Here is a 19,320-nt window from a genome sequence, read left to right on the forward strand (position 1 = left end):
TATTTTGGGGCCACTGTTGAGGTTTATTTATTTATTTTTTTTTTTTGGTTTTTTGTGCACCTTGGAAACTGATCACCAGTTAGCGCATGTATGCTAATTCCCAGCGGAGTCTGTGCCCGAAACGATCAAGTGACAACCAGTGAACGTTATCGCCCTTCACAGATTTGCGGCTCTCTCAGGCTTCGCTTCATCCGTATCTCAATCTGCCACTTTATTCGAATTTGTATCTGTATCTGCGCATCGGCAGCAAGCAAAGTTCATCGACTTCGACATCATTCGGTGACGACACTAGCAGTCGAGTGTGAGATTCGGTTGGTGTTGAATTTTACACTTCATTCTCGCTGCCAGCTATGGGAATCATTTTATCATTTTAATGGTTCAAATGTCCCCTTTTCCTGTTGCCTGCTTCCATGAACTTTGGCCAACAAATCGTTTTACCAAATGCATTCCCAGTATAATGCGATATGTGAGCGAAATCGCGGGATGCAAAGTGGGAGCCAACGCCAGGGAGTTTGTCCAACAACATCTTAAACCAAGTAGAACAAATATCATTTACAGTTTTTGACCCACTTTTATTTCAGCTCCTTTTTATGAACCGCCAACGGCGATGACGACAACGTCAGCAACGTATGCATTTCGATACCCAGTGTTGAGGGGTGTATTCTTTTAGGGTCATTTGGGCTTGCGAACGATTTACTAAACACTAATGATGTATTAAATTTTTGTCAACGTATGTAAATAAGTTAGATAAATTGCATTATTCCAGAATTTATCCATATAAAAATGGCAATAAAAACTTATTAATAAAATATTTTATATTTCAAACTAGTTAAAAACAATTAATTTATACATTTTAAGGTTCAAGTTCTATTAAGTTCTTTCTAAATTTTGTTAATTTTAAACTTTTTAATATTTATTTCTATAGGGTATCGTCTAGTCCGGACTTTTTCGAATGTTTTTCTCCACTTTGCTTGCCTATGAATATAATAGTAAAAGTGAATGCGATTTTTCGCCCCTTGTCCCCCGGCCACCCCTCCTCTCCAGCGATCTTTATGCATTTATGCTGAGGAGGAAACCAAGTCCTGATGATGGGGAAACGACGTTGCGACGCGGTTTACAACAGTTTTTTGCTGCCTGCCGCTGGCTGCTGACGACATTTGGTTGCGGGCTGTCGGCGTGGCTATTAAATTTCAATTATTGTTACATTTTTCACACACCGCACACGCAGAAGTCGCCAAGGAAATGGCAATGGGAAAGCGGCCAACGAGAATGGGAAATGGAAATGAATATGGGGGACTGGAATGAAAATGAAAATGAAACTGAAAATGGAGCAATTTTTATTGATGTCCGCCGCTTGACAATTGCAATTCATTTAATTTGAAATTGAGGCACAAAAACACTTTGGGATTGTGACAAAAAAAAAAAGCCAGTCCAGGTGCAACAGCAGTTGTTGCGAATTAATTAATCGTCTAAGTGAATCAGATCCGCTGAGCACACACCTGTTCAATTAGGGGCGTGGCGGCCAATCAGACGACGATTTCTGCACGCATCCATCAAACCGATTCCGGTTGTCAGAATCTCAAGGGAAAGGCGGGGGAAAGGAAAGGGTCTCCTCGTTAACTGATTACCGGCTTAGGGCTGGCAGAACTCAAACACTTCAATGGCATTTTAATTGCGAAACTTTGGCCGGCTGCAAAAACGGCCATGAAGTGGAGTGAAGAAAACACAGCCAAACTGGCCAACGATTGCCATTCACTGCGAACGGACTTCCGGTTTAGATTGGTTGAGTAAGAAAATTTTATATACAAAAAAAAACCCAATCCAAACTAATCAAGAAAACAGAAAACTTAAATACCTAATAAATGTATAATGTTTAATTGTGGAAACTAATTTTATTGTTTTTATATTTCTCTATTAAAACTTTAATTTCAAATATATCATATTTCGTGTTTCTTTGCACCATTGCACCTGCCAGCGGCTAGTACAATTTTTTCCAATTTTGTATCTTTTGGTCTTTGGCCGAATCGAGCGTAAAAAGGTGAAGTCAGCCAAAGGCGCAGAGCGAAATGCAGTTAGCCTATAAAACGTGGACTGCTATCTGTACAATTGCAGATATATAGCCCGATATGCGAGTGCACACGGCAAAGTCATAAAAGAAAAACGCTCGGCGAGAAGAGCTAAACTTGCTGACATTTAGTTTGGCCCAGTTGACGCTGCAAGTTGCGGTGGCAGTTGCACTTGCAATGCCAGTTGGCGTTCCTCTTCTATATTTATGTAATTTATACCAGCGACCATAGCTTGTGCTTCACATTCGAGTCTTGTTTTATGACTTCAAGTCGAAGAATTTTGGTGCGGAAAAAGGGGAAGGAATGCAACAGCTCCATATGATTAAAATGTGTGCTATTTATGTGAGGCGAATGAAAGGAGCGCTTAAATTAAACTATTTTACTGCGATAAGTATCGTAAACCCATTGAAATAATAATACCCACAGTAAAAACTTGATTTTACAGATCATTTGCAACCATCCTTCGGCACTTTATAAGCCTGTTTTTTAATAAGATTTCATTTGCATATTGCAAAACATCTTGGTAAGCTTTAACTGCAATTTTCGTGATAAGTTTGAAAACTACTTTATAATCCCAATTAATCCCCTAACTAGCTCTCACAAATTCTCAACTAGCAAAGACCTAAAATATTTACCGTCAAATGCTGCAATTCTGATGCAATTTATCTCTTGATGCAAATGATGAGCTCACCTGCAATGAAATAGAGTGGAAAAGTGCATTAGAAAAAGCAGTCGCGTAAAAGAGAGTTTAGAAATGAGGCTGCTGAAACGAAAACAAATGCAAAAACCGCAGCAAAAGCACTGACTGGTTGGCTAATTATGTATCCCAGATATGCAAGAAAAACTTTTCTCGGCAAAGAAAGCCAACTCACACACACACACACACTCTCTCTCCTCTAATTAGGTTGCAAGGGGGCACTTAGGGATTATACGATCTCGACGAAGTAGCTTTTCTTGTGGCTTTTTGCGTTTTGCGAACATGTAATTTAACCAAATATAGACGCATGAATAAATTCAATGGCTACAAAAAGCCAGATAATGTCGGCGATGCAAGCATAACTAACAAACGAAGCCGAAGATCAAATACCCTATAAATTAATAAGAAAATTGTAGAAATGTACACATTTTGTAGTTAATAAATACTTAATTAATTTTTTAAATTTTTCATTAATTTAATTAATTTTTTTTGCTACTCATATCCCCCTTAAGTAAGAGTAGCAATGCACATGAAACGAGGACAACCGAAAAGATTATCATACGAGAAACGACTGCAAGCGGGGATTTGGCAGAGAAAGAAAGGCCAAAGACTTGGCCAAACAAAGGCATATTTAAATGTTATTCTGGCCAAACATTTGGAGAGGAAGCTTGCCAGTCTGCAGAACCAGTGGGGCACTTGCAACAGCAACAGCAAATGCAACGGCAGCAATGCAGCAACAACCTCGACTAGCTCGCAAGCGGGCAACTCCTTTTGGGCTGTTAATTTGCCAAACAATTGGCAGATAGCCAACGGAGAGACCAAAAGTCGAACCCACCAGAGCCAAGGAAGCTAACAAGGAAAATATCCCAAGCTAGACGGGATGACGACGATGTTGCAGCAGCATTGCAAGCTCAAGATCTTGTTGCAGTTGCATATTTTGGCGTTGCACGTTTTGCTTGTTGCTGCTGCTGTTGCTGTTGCTTTCGCCGCTTCGCAGCCCGCACAGTAAATATGCCAAAAGCCAGAGCCCGCGAGGCGAAGAAGTTAAAGCGGCCCCAGACACAATCATCCAGAGCCCGGGCTCATCCAGCAGGGACTCCTCCGCCGTTTAGACCCTTCGCCCTTTTGGCCATAAACGAGTTGCTCCCCAGCGCTGGCGGAATAACAAACATTTCAAAAAGCCAGACCCCGACTTCAAAAACTGCAAAACTTGATTTACAAAAACAAGAAGAACGCTCTACTGTGGCTAAACAACAAAAAACTACAGATGCTCTACGACGAGGTAGACATGGCAAATAAACTGAAACAAACCGCTAATAAAGTAATTTTGGGAAACAAACTATTACACAGGAAAAGGATGAAAAACAATCTCTCCATGTTGCTGAAATAATTAAATCCTTAAATATATCATATAATGTTTAGAATTAATTTTTGGATATTAAACAATGGTTTCCAGAGGTATTCAATATGACATGACAGCAAATTTAATAATTAATTTAATTTAATATGTACATTCCTGTAATATAAAATCCATGTACCTTTAGCTTGAAGCTACTTCCACAAGCCAAACAATCGACAACTTTGAAGCCGGCGCTCCATAAAACTGGTTCCACTGTGGCCCCCCTTGAAAAAAAAAAAAATAAGTGACGCCGCCTTAATCCGGCATTCTTTTGGGCCAGTTCGTGATTAACTGTTGAGAGGTGGAGAGCCAACAATCGGCAATCGGGATTTCGAAGGGGCTCCGAGGAGCCAGAGATCGCCAGAGATTCGATGCATGTAACTCAATCGCTGGCCGAGATCATTAGGCTTTTATGTTGCGGTCGTTTGTTGTTGTTGTTGTTGCAGACCGGCCTGTCTGCCTTTTGTGGCTGCTTAAAAGTCGATTTCAAGTTCAGACAATGGTTAGTTGAGAGCCAAACTGATTGATGCCGCGCATCAAAAGTCGGCGCGAGAGCAAGCGGAATTGTGGCGCTCTGGATGTTTGAACAAAAGCCCTGGCCCCAAAATAACCGCCACTGCCAACTTGGCTAAGTAGTTCGCTGGCGTTTTGGTCATGAACTTTTTCGGGCTGGCCCCCCCATACACAAAAATTCCAATTTTATTCCTTTGCCAAAAACTAATGACCACAATTTTCGGGGCGTTCTTCTTCGCTGAAAGATTGATTTTTTGCTATATGACTTGCATACATATGTATATGTAGGCATATGTATAAGCCTATATACATATGTATGTATATTGTTGCTGAATGAATATATGTTTCTTGGCCGAGTTGAATTTAGCTGGTTTGATTTGATTATTTGCTGGCCGACAGACAGCAGCCACGAAAATCAATTTGTGTTGCCTTCCTCCTTTTTTTTTTTTTAAATTTGGTGTACGTGACTTCGAACTGAAGTTGGTATAATATGGCGCAAACTAAAGGAGGAGCTGTGATGCACGCGAATTTCCAGCAGGGGGAAAATAAAACAATCAGCTTGAATAAATATAGCTTTTAAATAAGGCGAGCACAATTTATTTCAATAACATCATTACGTTTGTGATGCTTTTAAAAACAATTAACCTTACATGTGGTGTACAAACAAAGTTTAATTTGGAGTCCCAAATTCAACTCATTATTTAACACCAAAGCCAAGTTCGTGGCCGCATTAATCAATGCATGAACAACGAAGCCCCCCAAAAACAGGAAGTTCAACAAACGAAATTATGTTTTTTTAAACACACACAGAACAGCAAATGATCATAAAATTAAAGCAACACACAAACTGAACCAAAAAACTCATTATGTCATTGCCGAAGGTGAGGTAAGCTCAATGAAAGATAGGGTAATATCCAAACACTCAGCTGACCAGAAAGTCACTCTCATATGGCAAGGGGTTAAAGGTAAAGCTACCGAAAACTGTGAAAATCCATGAAAGTCAGCAAAGCGCAACAATCGGGAAAACTGAGTGATTTTTCCATTCAGTTAAGTAGATGAAACCGAGGGTCAACGGACCGGTTCATTTTCGGTTTGGTAACTCTTGCATTTCATTTTCGTCATGTCATGATGCCCAAGAAAATGCTCATCAAGTTTGAATCGTCTGAAATTGCTGTCTGACTTTTTTTAATCGTAATTATGCTTAATTATAATGATGCATACAAATTAATGGCACTTCAATAAAACGGAAAAAGCCACGACAATTACGCATTAAAAGCGGACATACGCAATTTCTGAAAAGAGGAAATAGCTTTAAAAACAGGAGCATCAAAAACGATAAAAGTGATGCATAATGTTCAAGAAACAATGAGTAAAGCTTATGTAGAAATTTTTAAGTCGAGCATATTCGCACACTAACAAAATACTAAAATTATTTTAAAAAAAATTCTTATAAATTGCATTGCAAATACATAACTTGACATGCTACCTTACCAACGGAAAGTCTTTGCCAATATTTTTATACTTATTTTTTTATACTTAATAACTTCATATCGAGTGCATACTGTTTATCATAATTACGAGAGCCGACAAAGTGTCAAAGGACAGCCTCAAAAAGCCAACAATGATGCCATTTAACTGCAAAGAGGATTCACCCAACGGTTGTATATATAGTTTATATACATGTGTATTTATAAAATAGCGTGTACTCTGTCTGCAGAGTTGAAGTTGACAACTCTTTTGACACCGCTGTGGGCGGGGGCGTGGCAAAGTGTCACAAAAGTTGCGAAAAGTTCTTTGCCCAGAGGGTTAATGTATTTTTAAACAGGCCAGCAAAATAAATATATGTTTTTCCCATTTAAAAATGAACAGTTTTGCTACGAAAGATTGAAGTAATCATATTAAAAAGGAGTATCTTCAAGAGTATCTTCAAAGGCATCTTAAACAAAAAGGAGTATCTTAAAGATACTCTTTTTTAAAACCGTATTTTTTCCCATAATTTGACTTCCTTTAACCTCTTCGTTTATAATAATTTGAGCATAAAATGCAAGTCGAGTGCTGACGTCGATGATGATATCCTCCTTTCACTTCCTGGCATCTTTATGTTCATCGCCTTCCATCAGCGAATAATAACGATTATTATTATTATAAACGCCTTTTTGAAAATGTTTGTCCTGGCTTGTCGCATTATTGTCAATAATGTGGCCCATTTGTGCGTCTTTCGATTCGCACAATGTGCTGCGAACACTCTTCGATTTTTACGATCCTATCAATGTCCGCATTAAAGTGTAGTTAAAATGCATCTCAGTGGTTGCTGCAATATGGACACTCCATTGGTTGCCAAATGCAAAGACGCAACATAAAAATGTTTATATTCTTCAAAATTCATGGCGTAAAATCCAATTAGCGTTGAAATATTTAGGTTTTGTTGACGTCTTTTAAGATTTTAATTAGTCAACGAAGGTTGCACATTTACTGCATGCATTTTCGAAAATAACTTGCTTAAACAATATACTAGCGTACACAGAAAATAATTATAAAAATGTATTTATTCACATTTAATAATTTATCAATATTTTATCAAGTTACGAGCTGTTAAACACGTCTAATTTGTTAAATTACAACTGACAGGTTAATTTTTTAAAATGCCAACCCGAATAAAACTCAGATATCCACACATTTAAAATCACCTAATTTCGGAGCGAAAAACATCTGTTAAGCGGCTGCCAATCACTACTGTGTGAAGTCTTTTTCCCATTTCCTATATTCCGCTGGCCCAAATTATATTCAATATTTCAACTATTTTTACCGGCCCCACGCCGCCAAAAAAAGCGATTTGTCTTGTCCATCAGGCCTCGCGGCTCCCAGAAGTTTACACCCAAAACGACCCCCTGAATACGTGAGGAAAAACCGACGGAGTTGGAAAAATCTGGCTCCTTGGAAACTGCCGACAATCTACCGAAATGGGCATTTTTCAAGTTTATTACTCGGGCATTCATCAATTGCAACACGAAATGAAAATGCACTTCAAGTATTTTCAACCAAAAAATGCCCTAACAATAAAGCTACCAAAAAAAAGAAAGGAAACAAAATAGAAATCAAAGTTGAACGGCAAACAAAGAGGGTGGTAGGTGGTCGATTCAAGTGGTTTTTCGATAATATTGCAAATGGTGAGTGGTTTGGTCGGACGGTGGGTTCCATCAAAGCCTTCTGATTGTGAGCAACGAAATAAATGTAAACAAACCGCACTGTAAAAAATACAACAAAACATATACACACACAAGCACACACGGGAGCTGGCTAAGAACAATGTCATGCAATCAACTTTAGGCCAAGAGCAGCCAGCCAACAATAAAATACAGACAACGAGCAGAAGAACTGAGCTGAGCTGCAATCAGAAAACTAAAGCCATCGGAAAAGCAACAGGAGAAACAAAAACAATAATCAACATTTTTTGTTTCTTTTTTATGTGAGTGCTTTGCTGCATTTTCCAGCTTGCAAGGTGAACAATTTTACAGTTTTCCACCCGCTTTTCCGCCGCCCGGCAAACACATTTCATTTTCATAGTTTTGTGGATTCTAGCTGCTCTTCAGGTGCTCGCCAGGTGAGAGATTAATGCGTATTATCAGCTCGTTCGTTCTGAATCCGATTGTTCAAGGCAACCGAAAGCCACGCCAATATGTCGATTGAATTTCAGCTTTGTGGTTTTTATCGACGCAAATTGTTGCCAACTAGTTTCAGGGTTAAGTTTATTGCATGATTGCAGCCGGAAAAAATAATTCTGAAGTACTTCAGTAAATTAGAAATCTACAAGTTTAGCATGGTATTGCTTTCGAAGTACAAAATTCGACTTTTCAAAAATTAAACAAGTTTCATGGCCAAATTTGGTTTGGCAAGTTTTTAAACGATTTTTATTTATGGAAGTTTAGCCTGTACAGAAATTGCACTATAAATAATAGAGAATGAAAATGAAGTAAAATGATATTTAAAATTTATGATATATAACAAGTTTCAGTTAAATAAAATTTTCAGCTTAATCAAAAAACTTTAAACCATTCAAACCATATAAAATTATAAATAAATATTGTTTTTCACGGCACATACTAGATCAATTTAGTAGTAAAATAAAAACTAGTTAGTTTGAAAAATAATATTAAGTTTGTGAGTTCTATTTTCTGCCTCGTCTCGGTTTTTGGTTTCAAATATTCGCTCGATTTTAAATCAAGTTTCATTAGTACTGTCATTTTATTTTTTTTTTTTTTTTGTTTTTGCCATGATTTCCTGTCTTTGGCAGTGCTTCTCTAATTGAAAATACGAGTAACCCCGTCCGAAACTTTTGTGGGTTATTGGTTGGGGCACTGAGTTAAATCCATAAATTTGCTGGCTGTGCAATTTATATCGCCTCGCATGGAACATCCCCATCTCACTTCGACGCGAACGCCTTTGTTTTTTTTTTTTGTTTTTTTTTTTTTTTGCCGGGTCAAGGTTGACAGAGCGCTGCGATGTACTTTTTATTTATAAAGCAGTGAGCTTCCAGAGTTGGCAAAAAGTGCCAAAAAATTTACAGAGCAGCAAATATTAACTATGACATTTATGACACACTTTTCTGCTGGCTTTCTTGCAAGACAACGAGCGGCGAACAACGAACAACAAATACACGGTGGGAGACAACAAACAACAATTTATTGTCACGTGCCAAAAAGTACAAACACACACACACACACTTATACACTCAAAAAATTGTATAACTTTGGCAAACAAGAAAAGTAAGTGAAAAACGAGCGAGAGAGCGGAAAATGAACGGGGAAAACAGCTTAGACAACATCAACTTCTTGCCAACTCGGCCCGGAGTTTTCCCAGATATATATCCACCTCTCTCTGCCCCATTCTCTGTCCCGCTCTCTCCCGCCACCAAGAAATGCCATAAATTTTGTGATTTCCCATAAATTTTCGTCTCAGCATCTCGTTTCTTCTCCGTATATTCTTTGCATTGTTCATATTTGCATATGAAATCATGTGTTAAAATGCAGAAGCTTTTTGAATATATTTTCGTGTGCAACATTTCTTCGACATTGAAGAAAGTGTACGGAGAAAGGGGGTTGGGTTGGGTTGCCACTACTAGTTCTGTTGGTAAACAAACATATAAACAGTTTTCCTTGTTCATATTTTCCAGCGTATTTTGTTAGCAAATGTCAACTTGGTTGACTGCACAGAATGCATCGATAGTTTTTCTTGATTCTCGAGTTTTTTGTTTTTAACCCAAATGAAGGCACTTGTATTTTCGGATCATAAAACGAGTAAAAATGTTTTTTTTTTCATTCTATATTTTCTCTTTTCAGCTGTTAAGTGGAGAATATAAATTTATCTTAATCGTAACTAATATTATCTGAGAAAGAATCAACAAAGAATTGCACAAGAAGAAGAAACAAGCTAACGACTGACCATTGAACCAGAAGAAACGCAAAATTTGCAATATCCGGTGGATTTCAAGTGTTTTTGTAGCTTTTTTTTTGGTGTCTACTCCAGGAACTAGCCAAACGAAAAACAAAAGAAATTTCTGCTGAGTCAAAGTGCAAAATAAAGAGTTCAGCTCGTTTCAATTGCTCAAATCTAGCCTTTTGTCTTCATCGCCTCGTTCATTTACCAAAAAAAAAACTCTGGGAAATAGTGTTGACACTAGGGATTCTTTGTTATAATATCTAGAAATTTGATTTCAGTAATAAGGAAGCTTAATAATAATGCTTTTTTGTTATAACTTTAAACTAAATAGCTCCAAAAACGCTCAAATTTCCTGTCAGTCCGTGGTGTGGTGTCCGTTCTGTCCGTATTGTCCGTTCTGTCCGGAGTTTGGTGTCCGGAGAACGGTGCGAGGTTTAAAATTCCCACATCTCTGGTCTTCTTTGTATGTCGGCAGTTTCTAAGAGAGTTAACTTAACTAGTTGGTTCCGCTTTTATTGGGTTTCTGTTTTCCTTCTTTTTTTTTTTTTGGCCGGCGACATCGCGGGAAATTCAAACTGAACCGAATAAACAAAGGACGGCGGTGGGGGCGTGTGGCAGGCACATCGAGGGAAAGTGGGAAAACGCTGAGACGGAGTCGCGTCAAACGCTTTTCCGCCTTCTCAGCTATGCGTGGCACGTTGCCTCGCGCTCAAATTGCTGAGAAAGGTGAGAAAATTCGAGGGAACTAAACTGGAGATTGCACGACCAAGCCAATCCAGACCGGCGAGAAAAACCAAACCAAACGATTTTTCTCTGCGCTCGAGTACCGTCATTTTTCGGCTAGGCAGCGCGCTTAAGACGAGGATGTGAAAACCCCGGACTTGTGAAAGCCGCTGGTGTGAAATGAAATGGTGGGCAGGTAGGATCTCCAAATGAATTGGCCGTGTCGAAACAAGTTAACCTAATGGTCGACTAGCTGCTTTGCATAAATTTTTTCCCCGAATTTCCAATTAAATTCGCAATTTTCCAGCGGCCAAAGTCGAATATTTTGCAATGACCTCTGATTAAAGTTGTTTATCTTATCGACTGTTTGTATTTACATTATTCTAAAAATAAGTGCAAAGTTGATTTTGGGCATTGCGAATAGGCACAAGCCAAAATCAAATATATATCGCCATCTATCAGTTTAAATTGAAATTTTATGCACAAATAAAAGTTGTTCTGAAACTTGTTTCTCAAACACATCTGCCCCATTAAAATATACGTTTTCCCAAAATATACAAATGTGCTAGAGAATGTTTTGCATGTATTAATTCATCTGTAGCGTTTAGATACTTCTCAAGTATATTTCATAGGCTCAGTTCCACGAATATAGTGGCCAAGTAACGATTTGCTGATTTATTCGCTATATCTGCCGCACCTTCGTTGCTTTTCTTTGTTTCTACTTGGACACGCGCCAAAATACTTTGCTCAAGGCAGGCAAACATACCAGCAAACACACACACACACACATTCTGTACGTCAGAGCAAGTCATCCATCCCAGATTCTACATCCCCAACATATATCCATTGTGTCTTCCAACTCGAGTTGGGTTCACTTTCGCCATTCTGGTTCGGCGCAAGAAAAACAAACATGGCTCAGTGCGTCCGCCCCAAAGAAATGATGAAAGCCGTAGAGCGAAGAATGCCGTAGAATGAACAATTCTTTGTTACTTGTCTTGTCTTCGAGTGAGTCGAGTGAGTCACCCTAACGTAAAGAAACGCATGAGTGCGAATCGCCGCGATTGTTTGCGGTTTTTTGATGAGTGTGCTAAAATAAAGCACTCACTTTCTACAAATGTACATACTTATGTGTATGTGTCACTTTTTGGGTCTAAAAATATTGTAAAAGAAATACTTAAAATATAAATACCTAATCATATAAAATGATTAGTAATCATTTATTTGATTTCGTCACTAAGCTATTGCACAAATCAGCTAAAAAGCGACGCAGTATTGAGAAATATTCAAAAATGTGAAAATAAACTTCAATCGCATTTTTCCAACACATGTGTCAAATCGTACCGAAAATGCTGCCCAAAAATAGAACCGCCAAGTATGGGAATAATTACATTTTTAAACACACTTACGCCAAACACCAGAGATCGAAAAAGAGAGTGAAACGAAGCTAATACAAAGCAATTTATATGTGTACAAACAGACAAATGGAAATATTTGCCATATGCCAACAGAAGAACAATACTAATTGGGTTTGATGTGTGAGCGTGGAAATGAGCAGAGCAAAAACAGACATCAAACCGACGAAAATTCACACGCCTCCACACAGCGAAACGAGAATCTTTTTGGATAAATTTGGAGGGGGGTGTGGGGGGTAACGAATAACAAAAGAAAGAATATCCAAGAGCAACGCACGTTGCAAAAATGCTCTCTGCTTTCTTTTTCAAAATCATTGCTGTTTGCACAAGTTCTTGTTTCGTTTTTTTCTCCCGTGGATGTGTAATTTGTTTCAGGTTTTAATTAGTGCCGAACTTTGGCAAGAGAAATTTATGGGGGGTGCGATTGGAATTTGGATTGGAATCACCTTCGGGCGATGGTGTTGTTTATTTACCTATGTAAATGCAAATGAATTATTTCGATTCGCTTTGCTTTCTGCTTATTATTGTTTTTATTAAGCGAGTGAAGCGCATCTCGGACTGGAAATCGAATTGAGAAACCCCGATGGCCTCGATAAACTCAGCGGAATTTCCCATTAACGGGAATCGACATTGTTTAAACCAACTAACGATTAAACACTCTTGCGAGTAATAATAATATGTCGCATTAGTCGGAATAAAAGTGTATTATCAAAAAAAAATTCATAACTAGCTTTTAGATGATAATGATTTTTTTGTATCTAGTATATAACGGTGAAACTAAGCAGTACTACTAAATTCAGCACAAGGAAATCTTATTGTTTGTATTTTATGGTAATTTATACTGGGAAATACAAACAAATCTCTTCAGATTTGTTTAGTTCTAAAATGATGATTCATTTTTGAAATTTCTTGCAAAGAAAAATAATATAAAAAAAAAAATAAATGATAAAAAAAAATCAGATTTAGTTGAAACATTCTAACGCGACTCAACAAAACAAACTGTTGCAAAACCTGTTCTAAGCTAAACTACTTAAAACCCTTTTAAAACTTGTAGTCAATTAACAAAAGTTGAACAGTCTGGGCAAAAATTAAACTTTTAAATAAATCGAAAGGCCAATAAATTATAAAACCGATGGCAAAAACTTATTTTTTTAATGGGAGAGAGGGAAATACAAACAAATAAAGCATAATTGGGAGGGGCAACAAGAACAACAACAATAAGAAACGGACATTAGGAAGATGAGCGCGAAGAAGAAGATGCGATTAGAAGGCACGGGAGCGCAAAGAATAGAAAAACTAAAAGTAATCTAAACGGCAACCTGTGCAGCGTGCCCGAGCGAGACAGCTGCTCAAACCGGTATCGCAACAACAATTGAACCGCAAAGAAAACGCGAAGAAGACACACACACGGACTATAAGAAAATAATGTTAGCCACTAAAACAAAAACAGAACGAAGCGAAGACACAAAGATAATGATTGACAAAGGCAACAATGTAAAACTGCAACCAGGACAGAGAGAAAAGGAGAGTGCGGTAAAAAAGAGACGAATCTGCGGAACAAAAGAGAAGACGAGAACATGCAACAAGCTGCAATTGCCCAAAATAACAACAACAAACCAGACCGCACGGCTATTTTTGTCATTAGATTAAATATTTCAGATATTTTCGCACAGTTTCACCCACATTCGCCAAAACCAAATTATTTATAAACAAAGTAAGTGCAAGCTCACCTGATAACTGCAAATTAGGCGCCTGCAACTTTGGATTATATGGAAAATCTCAATTTATATTTGTTGTTGGCTGTTGCTTTGCTTGTTGTTGCTGCCGCTGCTGTTGTTGTTGTTGAATTTCACGCGAAAGCAGGCAAAACAACAACATAAAATCACAAACACTTGCACGCACATACGTCACACACACCCGCACACACACACGGGCCGCACACACACTTGGACAGCTGAGACATAAACACACGGAGAGCAAATCGCAGCGAGAATGGGAGAGAGAAAGAGACAGAGAGCGATAACAAATTTGTTTTCTGGTTTTTCTTCACGATTTTATTACACGCTTTTCGAATGGCTAACCATATTTTGATTCACATTTAATTCGCCCCAATCACAGTGTGTGCCGTGCGCTTGCTAATTTTCGATTTTCCACCGCAGAACTCCGCCCGTTTTGCTGCTGTTCTGGCAATCGTCTCTCTCCTGGCTAAAAACATATGATTTCGGTTGACGGAATCACGATAAAAACACATAAATGCGAACAGGACGCGCGCAACAACCTCCCACGACAATCTCTCGCTTCGGAATTTGGAACGAAACTGCCACTTTTGCAGCGAAACGCGCTTAAATACCCGACTAGAGATGGGAGCGCATCGCGAACCGGTTCGATAGTTCGTGAGCGACCAGCCTGCGCACAGTGTGGCAAAAGAGTGGGAGCAGTGCAATCGAACTGAGCAGTAGATTATGTATTTTTTAACATGTCGGATGGCTCGAACTTTGAAAATAAGTTTTGGATCGGCAGCAATTAAAACTTTGCACAATTAATGCTTTTAACAGTAACTCAACACTTTGTGACGTCAGTCACAATACGTCAGTTACGATATGTTCAAAATATTTTATTTGATTAGTTTAGAGCTTTTGTTTTATGTATTGTATAGAACAACTATCAATACTGCTTATTTAACTGTTAAAAACATTTACATATTAAAAACTGCATATATTTGCCTTGTGACAACCTTACTTTATTTTTCGTGCGTCACCTTACTTTTTGCTACCATGCTGCATCAGCTGTTTGTGTTGTGCGGCGAAGAATGGATTTGACGCTGGACAAAAAGCTGCAGGGATTTCAGTTGGTGGCCCAAGAAAAGGTAAAATAATGAGTCGGAAGAGTGAAAGTACTTACTACCTGCAATTCGACTGCAGCTTTGTTCCATACTATGTAGCATACCTGGAAAGAAGGAGTTAATTTTGGAGCCAGACTTGATAAAGCCACTGGAACATGTTGTCACTGCCTCCTGGCTGAAGTAGGTGTTCAGTACATATTTTATACATATATACTACTAATATATACCCCTTAACAGGTTGAAGGGCATACAAAGGATCTACAAACATGATGCGGCGCAATCTTTGCCCCGATCCGCCGATCAGGTGCACATCTACATGATCCGCAGTGTTTTGGGCACATTTCAGACACTACTCAAGCAATTGCTACCAGTGGCCTCAGAGGAAATGCCGGACATCTCCATGAAAATGTACCACATAGTCTGTGTGCCCAGTTGCTACTCCTATTTCCAAACACTGCTGGAACAAGCTGGTCTGTACGGACTGGTGCAACTTCATCACTTTAACTGGGACTTCATGTACTTTGATCAGGGAGTTCTCAGCTTGGAGCTGCCCAATGTGAGTAGATATACATAGCACATTCAGAAAAGAGTCTTATATTGTATATTCGTATCATTCAGCTCTACAAGTGTCTCTACCTCCAAAGAAACACGTCTCCATTGCCTTCGATGGCCCAGAGCCTGCGATTGCTTCAGATGATTTGTGGGCAACCGTCTTTGATTCTGAGCTTTGGCCACCACTCGTCGCAGCTAATGCAAATGATGAAGACTCTTGGTAAACTCCCGGCACCCACAAATCCTCCAGACTATGGCGGCTGGCTGGTCATCGATCGGGATAAGGATTACCCCGCCAGTTTGCTCACTCCGGCCATCTATGCAGGTCTTCTCTTGGAAGTTTTCGAGCAACGTTCCGGCGAGATTCTGGTAGACAATTCCAAGAACAAGATCAGCAGCCAGCGTGTGGAGTTACTCCAGGGAAAGAAATCCAAGACAGGCGTGAACTCAGCCAGCAAGCCATGTTCCATTCGTCTGAACTCCACCTCCGATGAGATCTACGGCGATAATCGATACAAGCGATTCGCTCAGGTCAGCAGCTTGATTCACGCACAAGTAAAAGCCCTGGGCTTGGAACTGCAGAAACTCAATGACATGCAGCTGGACGAGATGCACGACTATGTGGCCAGAAAGCTACCCAAGCTAACCGAGCTCAAAAGCAAAGTCCTTAGGCATCTGAATGCCAGTGAGATTGTGATCCAAATGATGGGTAACTTCAGGAAGCTGCAAACGCTGGAGGAGGACATACTAAACAATGATTCAAGAAAGCGATTGCTAGGCGAGATCGACGAGCTCTTGACCACAGATGGCCAGAGATTTAATACTCTGCGACTGCTGTGCCTCTTGCATCACTGCGTTGGCGTGGCGCCCGAGGAGCTGCAGATCTTTGCGCGAAACTATTGCAATCTGTTTGGACACCAGGAATTGGGTGTGTTCCAGCAGTTGTCGCAGGCGGGCTTGTTGCCACCACTTGTAGTGGAGAAAAAGGCGCCAACGAAACTGCTCTCAAATCTACCTCTGCCCAAGTTCCAGCAAACGGAGTTTCAGGCCAATGCTAATCGACTAAAGCTGTTGACCTCCAGTGGAGATGGTCAGGATGGAGGTGCCTCCTCCAGGAGCCAAGCTAGTGGCTTGCAGTCCTGTCCCAGTTTTGTGTTCAATGGCACCTACATACCTTTGGTGGCGCAGCTCTGCTCCATTTTGCTGAAAACCAATAGTGCTGAGGAGTTGTCCTCGAAGCTGGGCATGATTGAAGGGCTGCATCTTCATCTGGACAGCGGAAAAATCACGCCCAAGGCCTTTGCCAGCCAACTGAAGGTAAACGGAGTTGCAGAGCAGGATGTGTTCCCCTTGCGTCTCAGGAATCTCTTTGTTTTCATCGTGGGTGGAGCCAGTTATGCGGAAATCGCCGCCTGCGATTTTGTGGCAAAGCTAACCGGCGCCCAAATAACCGTGGCATCCGACTCTCTAATGGCGGGCAGTGATTTGATCGCCACCGCCTTCAACCGCTGACCATGAAGTAACTAAGAATCTGTGTATCAAATGATTTATATATTTTTATACAAACAATGATGACAAAGCTTGTGATTAACAATTTTCGAAATTTACAACTTAAACAATGCTCTTTTCGAATAAATATTACCTAAAAGTGGCATTGGCTATTTATCACCACTGGCTCTGGTCATTCCAGGCACTCGGTAGAGCAGCTCACCGTCGTCATCGTAGTAGGCATCCTCCACCCGGTAAGTGGCTCCTTGGCGATGCAGTTTCCGGGGAATAACAATGCGTGTTTTCACCTGGGTTATTTCATACTTGCGCTGATCCGCAGCACTGATCACAATCTCGCTGCTCGCAAACTTGGGCACGAAGCTGGGCAGGAATCCGGTGCCACTGGGATTCTCGATGGGTCGCTTCAGTTCCTCTGGAACGGGGGGCACAGACTCAACGAGCTGCAGTTCCTTAAGCTCCTGCAGGCGCATCTTCTTTTTATTACGGATTTTATCCAGCAAATAGGTTTCATCTTCGGCAGCAGTGGGTGGAGCTTCATAGCCGGATGAGATTTGTGGTGCAGGCATTTCCTCTGTTATCTTGCTACTGCTGCCCAGCAGCTTGCGGAATTCGTTGCCTTGCGGAGTGGGTAGTTGTGATTTGGTGGGCCAATCCTGGGTTTTTAGCTCCCGCAGATCCTGTCGCCTTCGCTCGGCGAATTTCTGCAGATGCTGGAGGAGAGCCGGTGGGATACTGAAGTCACCCTTTCCCGTCCTTAAAAGCTGCCAATTTTTGATAACAGTTTCATCGTGGGAGCGTATCCTTTGCACACTTCTCGGTCGCCACTTGGCCCGCAGAATTTTCTGCACAATGTCCGGAGTGGCGGGAAAACTTTCGGCCAATCGCTCCACGCTCCATTCCTCGGGATCTCGCTCGTGGAGCAGGCGCATCTGCTCCTTTTCGGCATGAAGCAAGAGATTGGGCAACTTGGCGTCGCGGAAGTACTTGTGCTTTATCATAAACTGACGGATGCGATCGCGGTGCTGCTGCTGCTCCCTCTCGTACTGCCGATGGGTCTTCTGCACGTCCATGAAATCTGACTCCAGATCGGCGTAATCTTCGCTAGCTTCGGTGCTTTTTGCCGGGTGCTCCTGCAGCTGTTCCAGCTGGTAACCCAGGCCAGGATTGGCGCGACGAGGAGCTCTCGCAAACAGACAGGAGCGGACAGTGTGCAGGCCCCGTTGGATCATGCGGGCAGTCATCTTGGTGGACAATTTTAAGTCATTTAAACTTTTTGTTTACATAAACAGCAGCATGCAAACCGCGACTAAAGATATCGATATGTGCGCGCCTATCGTCTTCCTATTCATTATCGATAAGTCGTCAGTATAGGACTTTGCAAAACGTAGCAACCCTGCCGAAATTGTGTTGCTGATTTTTTTGTTGTTCCCGCTGAACCGGCGAAGTTCTTTGTATTTAATTGTTTACTCGACTGCCAAGCTCACGAAATCATGTCCAGCAACGAGTCCGGCGGCGGTAACCTGATGGACGAGTTCGAGGAGGCCTTCCAGTCGTGCCTGCTGACGCTGACCAAACAGGAGCCGAATTCCGGGACAAACAAGGAGGAAATCGATCTGGAGGTACAGAAGACCACCAATCGCTTCATAGACGTGGCCCGCCAAATGGAGGCGTTCTTCCTGCAGAAGCGCTTTCTCGTCTCCACGCTGAAGCCCTACATGCTGATCAAGGACGAGAATCAGGACCTGAGCATCGAGATTCAGCGCAAAGAGGCGCTCCTGCAGAAGCACTACAATCGCCTGGAGGAGTGGAAGGCCTGCCTATCGGACATCCAACAGGGCGTACACAGTCGCCCCACGCCGCCCATCGGCGCTGGAATGCTGCAAGGTCCCGGTGGCGGAATGCCGCCCATGGGCGGTACTCCGCCGCGACCAGGAATGATGCCCGGAATGCCTCCGGGTGCAATGCAACCCGGCGGACCCATGCAGCCCAGTCCACAGCACATGCTGCAGGCACAGCAGATGCAGCAGCTCCGCATGATGGGCAGACAAATGCCACCCAAATGAACCGGGAACGCATTCCTTTTAGCTTGTAATCTTGTATAGAAATGGATTAGTTAAATAAACCGATTTGATTATATATCACGAACGATCTTATAATCCTTATATAGTTCG

At 41.0% G+C, this 19,320-nt stretch overlaps 4 protein-coding genes across 7 annotated transcripts in view; 2 read left to right on the forward strand and 2 right to left on the reverse strand.

Annotated features, from left to right (window-relative positions):
- The window catches only part of LOC6729613 (furin-like protease 1), a 126,491-nt gene extending 111,906 nt beyond the window's left edge, over positions 1-14,585 (reverse strand). For 3 of the 4 annotated variants that reach the window (XM_016174719.3, XM_016174716.3, XM_016174717.3), the window contains exon 1: positions 13,977-14,585. The gene's annotated coding sequence lies outside the window, so the exon portion shown is untranslated. The remainder of the gene's footprint in view (positions 1-13,976) is intronic. The other variant, XM_016174715.3, reaches the window with a different exon arrangement.
- A 349-nt stretch (positions 14,586-14,934) lies between these two features.
- LOC6729618 (vacuolar protein sorting-associated protein 33B) lies at positions 14,935-17,294 on the forward strand. The gene is made up of 4 exons (XM_002104890.4): positions 14,935-15,112; positions 15,168-15,268; positions 15,326-15,644; positions 15,707-17,294. Exons 1-4 carry the CDS (start codon positions 15,056-15,058, stop codon positions 17,150-17,152), a joined length of 1,923 nt encoding a protein of 640 aa, XP_002104926.1. The 5' UTR covers positions 14,935-15,055; the 3' UTR covers positions 17,153-17,294.
- Positions 17,171-18,490, reverse strand: LOC6729619 (neugrin). Its single transcript, XM_002104891.4, has one exon. The coding sequence runs from the start codon at positions 18,388-18,390 to the stop codon at positions 17,299-17,301; it is 1,092 nt and encodes a 363-aa protein (XP_002104927.2). The 5' UTR covers positions 18,391-18,490; the 3' UTR covers positions 17,171-17,298.
- A 24-nt stretch (positions 18,491-18,514) lies between these two features.
- Positions 18,515-19,285, forward strand: LOC6729620 (mediator of RNA polymerase II transcription subunit 28). The gene has a single exon (XM_002104892.4). It carries the CDS (start codon positions 18,640-18,642, stop codon positions 19,210-19,212), a length of 573 nt encoding a protein of 190 aa, XP_002104928.1. The 5' UTR covers positions 18,515-18,639; the 3' UTR covers positions 19,213-19,285.
- The last annotated feature ends 35 nt before the right edge of the window (positions 19,286-19,320 follow it).

The sequence above is a fragment of the Drosophila simulans genome, chromosome 3R (genome assembly GCF_016746395.2).
Source record: "Drosophila simulans strain w501 chromosome 3R, Prin_Dsim_3.1, whole genome shotgun sequence".
Classification (NCBI taxonomy): domain Eukaryota; kingdom Metazoa; phylum Arthropoda; class Insecta; order Diptera; family Drosophilidae; genus Drosophila; species Drosophila simulans.